Source organism: Notothenia coriiceps, unplaced genomic scaffold (assembly GCF_000735185.1).
Source record: "Notothenia coriiceps isolate Sejong01 unplaced genomic scaffold, NC01 NC01_scaffold00037244, whole genome shotgun sequence".
NCBI lineage: Eukaryota > Metazoa > Chordata > Actinopteri > Perciformes > Nototheniidae > Notothenia > Notothenia coriiceps.
This window is the reverse complement of record NW_011369945.1, coordinates 13,321,661-13,332,413: the sequence shown is the minus strand read 5'-3', so window position 1 is coordinate 13,332,413 and position 10,753 is coordinate 13,321,661. Positions and strand designations below refer to the sequence as shown.

At 41.7% G+C, this 10,753-nt stretch overlaps 1 protein-coding gene across 1 annotated transcript in view; it reads right to left on the bottom strand.

Annotated features, from left to right (window-relative positions):
• Positions 1–201: 201 nt before the first annotated feature.
• Positions 202–10,753, bottom strand: part of sec24c (SEC24 homolog C, COPII coat complex component) — a 25,675-nt gene continuing 15,123 nt past the window's right edge. Inside the window, exons 13-26 of the mRNA XM_010793611.1 lie at positions 7,935–8,050; positions 7,234–7,358; positions 6,737–6,928; positions 6,488–6,581; positions 5,877–5,993; positions 5,554–5,724; positions 5,277–5,373; positions 5,028–5,173; positions 4,698–4,836; positions 3,531–3,649; positions 2,840–3,019; positions 1,764–1,949; positions 1,466–1,555; positions 202–448 (exon numbers count right to left, since the gene is read on the bottom strand). Coding sequence (XP_010791913.1) covers positions 308–448; positions 1,466–1,555; positions 1,764–1,949; positions 2,840–3,019; positions 3,531–3,649; positions 4,698–4,836; positions 5,028–5,173; positions 5,277–5,373; positions 5,554–5,724; positions 5,877–5,993; positions 6,488–6,581; positions 6,737–6,928; positions 7,234–7,358; positions 7,935–8,050 — 1,913 coding nt within the window. The 3' untranslated portion in view covers positions 202–307. The remainder of the gene's footprint in view (positions 449–1,465; positions 1,556–1,763; positions 1,950–2,839; positions 3,020–3,530; positions 3,650–4,697; positions 4,837–5,027; positions 5,174–5,276; positions 5,374–5,553; positions 5,725–5,876; positions 5,994–6,487; positions 6,582–6,736; positions 6,929–7,233; positions 7,359–7,934; positions 8,051–10,753) is intronic.

Below are 10,753 nucleotides of genomic sequence, written 5' to 3'. Positions count from 1 at the left end.
CACCGACCACACACACCACACACACCACCCACACACACGGCTACCACACACCACACACACACACACACCACACACACACACACACCACACAACAACACACACACACACAACACCAACACACATGACACACACACCTAATAAGTAGTAACGGGCCATAAGAATGAAGGACGAAAGTCAGACCAAAGTCATCTTCGCTCAGCTTTAATTTGTTAAAAAAAAAAAAAAAAGATAAAGCGCTTTCTTTCACAAGGAAGGGTAAACCGAGGGAGGGGGGGGGTCATACAGGTGAAGGTGGGAACGTGTAGGTCTAGCTGAGAAGCTGGCGGATCTCCTTGTGCATGTGACACAGGAAGTCCACGTATGACGCTCCCCCGCAGACACTCTTGTCCTCCACCAGGAAGTGCCTGAATATCAGCTCAGCTTTGTCTTCCTGTTTCACCACCATGAGCTGGAAAACAGGAGAGACGGGGGGGTGAGAGCGGGAAGGGGGTCAAACCTTAAAGTGCTGTACCATCAGGCGTCAAATACTGCAAAGTAGGGCCGCATTTAGGATTATTTTCTCAATAAATAAACTAATATTCATATTTAAAGTGGACCTATCATGCTATATTTGAAACATATATTGTAGGGCCATACCTATACAAAACATGTCTGTGAAGTTTTTTGCTTAAAATACCAAACAGATCACCCATTGTAGCCATGCCTCATACTGCTCATTCCCCTCTTTTGAAGCCCTGTTAGAGAAACGCGGATCTTGGGTCCTTAGCTTGAAAGAAAAGAAAGAAGAGGAGGCGGAGCTAATGCCTGATCAGAATTCTACCGGAGATAAAGTTAAACTCTGTTGTGATAAAACGCAATCCTGTTTAAACCACGTCAAGGATTATTTCTGAAACAGTATGGAACTCAAATGCTTTTTCTCTTGCGGGTTTATCACAAGGTAAGTTCCTTTTTTTATTTCCTGCTCTTTAAAACACATGTGCTCTACACAGTACAGGTTAGCTCTGAGTGTTAGCGAGGAATGTAAATGTAAACAAAGAAAAGATTACGTCCAAAACACGTCAGGAATTGTTTCTGATAGCAACTTTCTGTGGGTCCGCTGCTGATTTGACGTCAGTTCGGATGGAATCTGTATCCGCTCGTTGTACACCCGTTTTAAAAGATTTGGGTACGGAGGAAAAGAGAGAGGGTTTTATTTTCTGAGGCGTGAGTTCCCGACGCACCGGGGACACATCGTTATGTATAAAAGACATCACAAAGTGCATTTTGCATGATAGGTCCACTTTAAGTAATGTTTATATACAATATATAAGTAAGGCATCAAAAGATAAGTATTTTTGTTGGTATTGATGTCGAAACTCAGCCGCCACATTGGCACAGACATCAGATATTTTTCATTTCAACGAGGCAGGATAAAGTGTCAGAGTTAAAGACTCTAGAGCTGTAATGAGGAAAATAAAAGGTTTACCTTCATGTATCGTGATCGCTCTGCTCTGAAGGATTCGATGATCTCTCTGAGTCTCTGAGAGAAGGGGTTGTCCAGCTCTGGAAGACTTGTCTGAAACAGAAGAAGTTATTTATGATATATTGTGTAACAAAGTGGAAACAACCTGCTATACTATGTACTATTCTGATGAAGTAACAAAGGAAATAAAGCAGAAGACGGCCACTTGGTTACAATTAGACAAGAAACACAGGATTAATGTGCAGGCAGTGGCTCAGTCAGCTAAGCTCCACAACATGTGAGCAGCTCTGTGTCCTCTCACCAGGCTCGGCTCTATCTGGCTGAAGTTGGGCGTGCCGAAGATGTTGAGCAGCAGCTCCTGCTGGACGCTGGCCCCCACCCACAGGAAGAGGTGGAGCCCCGTCTCCAGGAGGTACACTCCGCCTTTAGACAGCCTCTCCTCGGAGTCCCTCACCGCCATCGGCAACGACCCGGTTTCCAACTTCGCCTTGTGAAGTCAAAGAGGAGGAAGAACATTAGAGCAACATGTTGGTGTTCCATCTGCTGATCACACAAAGCATTCAGCCTCAAACAGCTGATCTCTGACAGGAGAATTGTACTTAATGGCTTAAACACAAAGGCTTGAGGGCACTCGGGTAAAGATATATATGTTGTATGTATTTAATATTGCCTTTTTGCAGCTAAAAAAGATGAAACTTAGAAGAAAAAACTAATAGAAATGAATAAAAAGCTCCAACTTTTCAGTTTGAACACTACAGTGTGCAAAGCTTACAGGTTAAAGGTTAGTTTTTTAATATTGTTGGGGCTCACTGAACTGTAAAGTAATAAGCACAGGCTAAATGAATGGCTGCCAGTAGCGCTGTGTGAATGAAGGCAGCAATCATATTCAATGCAACCAAGGCAAGAGCACATTTCTAGTGGATTTACTGCTTTAACACAGGGCTGATTCAGTTTATAATACTGCAGACTCTGCATGAGAACATTACACGTTCTGATGATACAAAGAGTTGTGATGGAGGAAAAGAGCCTTGTGTCTGGTTCTTTGTTCTATGTTCATCTGCTTTAATACTAAAACTGTACTGTGGATAAGACACAGGCTATTATTATATTGAGTACGAGGGAAACAAACACTGTTTTTTGATGGAAATGGACATCAAATAGTAGCCTTGACACTTTGATGATCACAGAAAAGCCTCTGCCCATATGAAATGTGATTTCCAACGCCACATTTTAACCATTTCTCATCCTACACCACATTTACACCCCGGTGATTCAACTTTAAGCTATTCAGTATTCTTTGAAGATCGTGGACATTGGCACTGAGCCGAATAATACCTGACCAAACCTTTGTGTTATTTAGTGTGTGTGTGGTCTCACCAGTGGCAGCAGGCGGGGGTAGAAGAAGACGTGGCTCTCGGAGACGTCCATGCAGCTGATCAGCTGCCTCAGGTAGGCCCTGTCGTCCAATGAGATGTCGGCCCCCGGCTGCAACACGTCACTCTTCAGCACGCAGTTCAGATACACCGGCAGCAGCTTCATGCACTCAGGCAGGATCAGCTGGACACACACACACACAGAGGTATGGTTATAAATGTAAACAAGTGACGTTAAAGATTCTATTCTTCTATTCAAACCATGTTGAGAGCAACCTCTTTTATTCTACATTTTATATTCAGCAACGTAAATGGTAAATATGTTTGAAGGAAGAAACTAAGATACTTTTGTAAATGTTATATAAATGAAAACACTTATTTATTTTTAACCATGGATGTGTCCTGCTCGTCTCTATATTTAATATGTTAGCTAACTCTTTTTGATCTGCTATCGCTCTACGGCTGTAAATCTCCCGGCTGCGGGACTTATAAAGGATTTCTAAATTGAAAGTGCATTTGCTCTCTAAATCTATTTATTTTTTGAATAAATAAAAACAAATAATGAGCCTGAGCAATCTGAAATTAAAATGTACTGTAAAATGGGATCCTGAGAATAAATCTGCTTATGTTGCATATTACAGTCATAGGAAGAAGCCCTGTGCAGTGCTGATAAGACGTAGTGTGGGTTGTATTACCTGACCAGCTGATGAGGGGCTCGCACAGTTCTTTCGGTAGCAGGCCAGGATCTGAGCACACTGGTTGATCAAAGTTTCTCTCACCGCCTTAGTGTGGTTGGTTAGGAGGCCTCGGAAAGCTGCAACACACAAACACACACACGTACATATTAAAATATCGAATATGATAGCCGCATATAATTATCATATAATCAACCACCAGGGACCAGTGTTAAAGGTCTCCTATTATACTATTTGTAGGCATATATTATAGATCTCAGATTTAGCATGTCTATGAAGTTTTTTGCTCAAAACACCAAACAGATCATCTATTGTAGCCATGCCTCATACCCCTCTATTTCAGCCCTGTTAGAGAAGTGCTGATTCTGGGTCTGACGCTTTAAATGTAACCCGAGTCGCTGCTGGCCACGCCCGTTTGGAGCATGCAAGCTCAAATGCTTTTTACCACAAGGTGAGTCACTTTTATATCCAGCTTTTTTACACATATTTTCTCCAGTACAGCGTTAGCTCTGAGTGTTAGCCATGCCTGCTAATGTAAACACAGACCATATTACTTCCAAAACAAGTCGTGCATTTTTTCTGATACAGCAACTTTTCTGATAGGGGAAGACAGGGAAGTGGGCCGAACGTTGACAGGAGTTCAACGTTAAGCCAGATAATATTTTAGTAAAGTCGTCATGACCGCAGCAAATCTGGATCAGCTCCGTTGTACCGCCATTTTTAGAGATTTGGGTAAGGAGGAAAAGAGAGAAGGTTGTATTTTTGGGGACACATTTATGTATAAAAGACATCAAAAAGTGCATTTTGCACAATAGGTGACCTTTAAGTAATAAAAGACTTATAACATGCAACTTTAAAAAGGATGTCCTCTCTTAAAGAAAACCATTTTACAGCGTCCTCTCTCCCTTGGATGGCGAGTGAACGCTGCCATGCTTCAGTCTTACAGAGCTGCATACATTCCTCCCGGCATTCCGAGAGGAACAGGTGCAACTTCCTACTGTTGGACAATTTGCAGCTCCACTGAAGCAGCTGGGGTTGGCTTGATAGTATTTATAGAAAATGTGACTCATTCCTTTCTCCACTCATAACTTGTTGAGACTTTTTAAGAGTAGAATCGTGGACATTTGCATTCCGCGCTCTCTGGATTGAATGAGAGCGGGTCCTCACCGTATTTGGAGAAGAAGTTGATGATTGTGTCCGTCTCACAGTTGCGGTAGAGGTCGGCCAGCTGAGAGCAGCAGTTGACCGCCATGTTGTGGACGCGGAGACGCCTCTGCCCGCTGCAGCTGGTGTACAGCACGGCGCACTGCGGGGGGGAACAGGGGTCAGATTAACAGACTGATTGATTGGATGTCTGCCATGTCAGATTAGGTGGCTCCGACCACTATAGAACTAATCTGAACCACTGCTGTTAGGAAGTACACTCAATGCAAAATCTGGATTTTGAAACTGTAAAAAATGTGTTTATTTTATTTTTTAAATGATTTTGTTGCACACCTGCATGAGGGCCCCCGTCTCCTCGCTGAGCTTGTCGTCGTGTTTGAACTCCACAGTGATGGCCTTGTCGCAGTCCAGGCCTGCTAGCTCCACGTCTGTGGTGTTGCTCATGAAGAAGGAGCCGAAGAAATCTGTCGCCCGGATACCTGAGGGGAGGGGAGGCAGGAGAGGGACATTCAGGAAGTCGGGTGTGATATATATCAAGATGGGATTGGCATTCTGCTTTGATTTCAGGTGGACGAGCCTCACCTGTGCTGGTTCGCACCCTCATGACGGCATCAAAGCCCACTAGTTTCTGAACGTCTCGCCTCAGATCGTTCAGGAATCGCTCTCTGTCCGACTGAGCCTGGGAATAACAAAACACACCATGAGTTACACACCACAGCTACGTTTAACGGTGTCAAATGATCCAACTGGTATTTTAACAAATCAGAGCATTATAGAGGCTCCAGTGGATCATAAAGCTGGGTTTGCCAAAGAAAGCCTGCAGCTGTATCAGAATAAGGAAAGAGTGATTTCCCCTCACTTGGAAGTATGTGTATTTGTAGATGGAGCCTCCAGTGGAGACAGGAACCACTCCTAACGTGGCAACGTCCACATACTGGTTGGGGAAGAGGAAGAGATCCACACAACAGCCCTGCGCTACACACTCCTTAGCCAGGGTGTTGTAGAAACCCGCCTGAGTCTGGAACAGAGACTGAGGAGGACAGGGAAGGACAGGAAGTCAGTGTGGAATCTTTCACTAATATATGAAAATGTTGCCCTAAATAAATGACAGATACACATTAAGCTGCAACATACAACATATATTAATGTCCAACACAAGTGAATATAAAATAAACTTGCAACCTTCTCCTTATCGGTCCCAACTAGCTTCTTGTCTTCTCTGTTCTTCAGTTTTCCCGGAGCCTCTGCGATGGGTAGAGAGGTGTGGAACACAAACAGCTTCCCTGAACAGTCTGCAGCCTGAGGAGGGACACACAACATACAGATCATCAGGCATGGCAGCAGACTTCAAACACCAGCGCGGCCTGATCACCACTCTAATCCACCATATTGTTTTTGGTTTGAATAACTGGTGAACGCCACACACAGGGCTCAATAGTAAGCTTTGTTTGTTAGTAAAGGGTATCTATGGGTCCTTCCGTCCTTCCTCAAGGAAATGTGAAGGTTATTGACTTAAAACAATGCCATTTCCACATTATGTTTGGACCATTATTATGCTATAGGTAAAACTAAATGATAAACTTGCCAAAGTTAAATCATTACTTTAGTATCGATAAGCAGAAACTTTCAAATAATGTTTCTTCAATTACACTTTTTCACAAATAGGCCAAGAGAAACCTAATTTTGATAAAACCGTTTTTTGACGTCCTGTTTTCCAGTTTGGAAATCTGAGAAACACGGATAAACCGGGAGAAATCTTATCCCTGTAAATGTAAGTGGCACTATGTGCTGACCTTGAGTGCCTCCAGTCCCGCCTGGATGACGGGTCCAAACACTGTCTCCGTCTCCCTGGTGTCCGCAAACATCTCTGGGATCTGGTCCAGCAAACTGGAACATCACAAACAGTGTGTGAGTAAACCCGATCCATTTGTCTGTCCTCACACACCTTATTCATATGTCAACGTGTGTGTGTGTGTGTGTGTGTGTGTGTGTGTGTGTGTGTGTGTGTGTGTGTGTGTGTGTGTCAGGTTTTTTGTACCCACCTCTCGATAACTTGCCGGCTCTCGTTGACGTTGACCAGGAAGCCGTCGAGCAGAGGCACAAACATGTCCGACACATCCGACACCACCAACATCTGCGGCTGGGCCAGGCTGGACTTTACGTTGTAGAAGTGCAAAACCTTGTTGTAGGTGACGAAACCCACCCGCACCACGGAGTCCATTTCTGGGTTCTCCCTAGACGCAGAAACGGTTGGGGGAGAGGGAAAATAGTTAGGTTTGTATTTTCTGACAGTAGTGAGAGTAAAAAATCCCCCTCATAAGAGGAAGTGTTCCTTCCTTCCTCTTTATCTCCTCTTTTCGCTTCCTTGCCTTTCGCTCCCCTTTCTTGTGCTTTCTCCATATCTTCCTATTCTATCCTTCAAATTGGATCCTTCAATCAGTCTCTTCTTCACTAGTTTCCCTTCTCTCCTCTCTTCTTCTTTCCCTGCTTGTTTTTCTTTCCTCTCGTATATATTTTGTGTGAGTATGTGTCCGAGTACCTGGGCAGGTAGTCGAGGAGGGTCTTTAGTTCCTGGCACACGATGTTGACCATGCCGCACTTCACAGCGTTGTAGGACACATCGATGAGGAAGATGAAGGCTGGAGGCTGAGGGATCTTGTTGTTCTGTTACAGAAGAGCACATAGTTTGTATTAAGTCACGCGTAAATGATCTAGAATATGGTATGTAACATATTAACAGAACAGACAGGTTCTTATATTTAACTCTTTGATTGGCTGAGAAGCATTCAATGGGTGTTTCAATGACAATTACTATATATGGCAATAAGCCAAGTGTAAAACCTGTATCTAAACCCATATGTACCCAGCATCCCTCAGGGTAACATGCCTGTATTGTTAGGATGCTTTACGACAAATCACTTAAAACTAAATGCAGATGAAATAAAAAGTAAACCAAGGCAATTTCAGAAAGACTTTGCTTTTATGACTTAATTGGAATATGACTAGCTCTTTCTGCAGTTATTTGTTAATGGATGTGTTTATTATTGTGTCATTCTGACCTGTGATAGCATTAATGAAACCAGATTCTATTACAGATAATGACTGGTGGAGATCACTGAAGGGAACCATGGGTAAACATTCCTCTACAGAAGAACTTTATACTACTCAAACAGAGATCTGGGAACAATGATGGTTGCACAATCTGAGTCCAAAGGTGGCTTTCCTGCAGGAAGGACCTACCTTACAGTAGTCGACAGTGGCCATGAACTCGTAGCTTCCCAGCGAGAGCTCCGGCCGGTCGTAGCAGTCCACCCTCTTACCAGTGTGGTCCAGATGCTGGAAGTAATGTGGAGGCACTGTGGGAAAAGAGGAGGAAGGGCAATCAGTTCAGTGATTTTCATTTAAAGGTCTCCTATGATATTATTTTTACGCATATATTACAGGTCTCACATACAGGACTGTCTCAGAAAATTAGAATATTGTGATAAAGTTCTTTATTTTCTGTAATGCAATTAAAAAAACAAAAATGTCATACATTCTGGATTCATTACAAATCAACTGAAATATTGCAAGCCTTTTATTATTTTAATATTGCTGATTATGGCATACAGCTTAAGAAAACTCAAAAATCCTATCTCAAAAAATTAGAATAGTTCCTCAGACCAAGTAAAAAAAAAATCTTTATAACAGCAAAACACAATCAAACATTTGAAAATGTCNACATACACACACACACTCTCTCTCTCTCTACACACACACACACACACACACACACACACACACACACACACACACACACACACACACACACACACACACACACACACACACACACACACACACACACACATTAAACAAGAGTCAGCTATTCTGATCTCATACACTTTTTGGAAAATCTGGCAAAGATCACTTCAAAGTCAGCTAGTTCAGTTTGTGTACTTAAAAAAAACGGGTACATTTTCACTTTTAGAATCTAGTTGAAAAAGGGACATTATATAAAATCAATTGGAAACATTAGATAAAGACAATGTGGTTTCATAATGGTTTAAAAGAAAACTTCCAAGCAGAGATAAAACAAATAGAGGATATCAAACACAGTAATTTAAATACTTTTTATGTTAATGATAATTAAAATTGACTTCTCGTGTCACGTTATAGGAACAAGCTGCTGTGAATGTATCACAGCAGTCAAAGTAACTCACTTAGTTAATTGAAACTTGTAAAAGATCAATAAAGCTCCAGGTCCCTCTCTCCTAATTCTGCAGTATTAATTAAAGATTCTCACTCTTCTGTATCTTCTTAATTAGAAACTTTGAAGCGTCTGAATGAAAAAAAAACAGTAAATCAAATTAAACCACAGGATTTTAATCAGAATGTTAACAGTGAGGTATTTTGTTGTAAATTGCCTACAAATCGGGTATCACTGTTTGATCCTCTGCTGAATCTCTCCGCTTGCTCCTGTGAGGACGAGGCTTTAAAGCTTTTGGTTTCACACTCAGAATTTAAATGACATGTTAGGGGTCTCGCACAAAGCCGCACTGCAGCCCTGAAATTGTTCCACAGTTGCCTAAAGCGCAGGAATATGAGGAAAAAGGCTTTCACTGCATCATAACCTTGACCGTGCGGCTGCTCGGCTTTCAGCTTTGGCCATCGATGCGCTCAGGGGCCACTTTGGGCCAGAGTCACCCCTCCATGTCATCCTGCCATCACAGAGAAACAAGCCCACTGGCAACACATACAATAAAAGGAAATGTCAAATCAAAGAGATGACAGAAAATAGCTTTACCATAGGGCGTACTTATTTTAAAAGGAAAGTGTTACTGCTGTTATTGCAAATAGAGTGGTGCAGTGATGACATATTTTTTTGTAGGCTGTCCTGAAAGTTAGCATCGCAAAGGAAAAAGGATTTACCGATTGGATTTCCGTATAATGCAGAAAACAAATGTATAGCACATGCATGATACCTAACATGTGTTGTATTGCATGATGACCTCCACATATTTACACCATGCAATGCATTCAGCAGAACTCAAAAGCTAGAAATCCTCAACACTAAGCTGAAGGCAACTAATACGATACGATATCCTTTATTGTCCCCGTAAGGAAATTAGTTCTGGACTCTGTCCTGCAGTTCCGCATCCATGTATATATACAAACATAATAAACAATAAAATACACACACATATCATCACTCATAAACCGTTTGAACAAACACAGACGCACATACTGACAATGGCGACCTATTGCACAACCCTCATGGCCAACATTTAAAAAATAAATGTCATTGAATGTTAAGAAGCTTAATGGACATACGCAGGAACGAGTGCTTATAGCGGTTAAGCCTGATGTTCGGCATGATGATGACATTCATACCCGTATAATCACGAGTCAGGTTCGTATTTTATGTCGTGAAACAAAACGTTAGAATCTCTTCAGCTTATGATAACTACAGACCTTATATACCTACATGTTCAAACATATTTTTGACTTTAAGATAAGTGAACTAGAAATGGTAAAATGCTAACTAATTTCCAGGGTTTTAGGACTTTATTATTACTTCTGACGCTTTTCTCCAAAGCGACTTACAATAAGTGGAAAAACCATAAAAAATCCAACTTCAAACAACAAGGAAAGTGCAGATATATTCACTTCAAGCAAGAACATACCATAGTAAGTGCTGGTGAATCAGATACAAGGCCTAAATTAAATCGACAAGTGCTTAGTTTTTTTTTTGTTCTGCTCTGCACTATAAATGGACTCTCTACAAACCACATTTTGTTTAATGGAGGAAACAGAAAGTAAACTTTTTCTACACCTATCCCATTAACATAAATGTAAATAACTCACACTTGAATTTCTTCCACTCCACCTAACTATATTTAATGTAACTACATTCATTTGTTCCTACAAAGCATCTCATTCATGCACCGCTCGATTGAGTCAATGAAATATGGAATAAGCTAATGTCCCACTCTGAGTTATATGTTCATGTTGTGACAGGAAAAAGGATTTTCCCATTGGATTTCCATATAATGCAGAAAACAAATGTATNCCAGTAC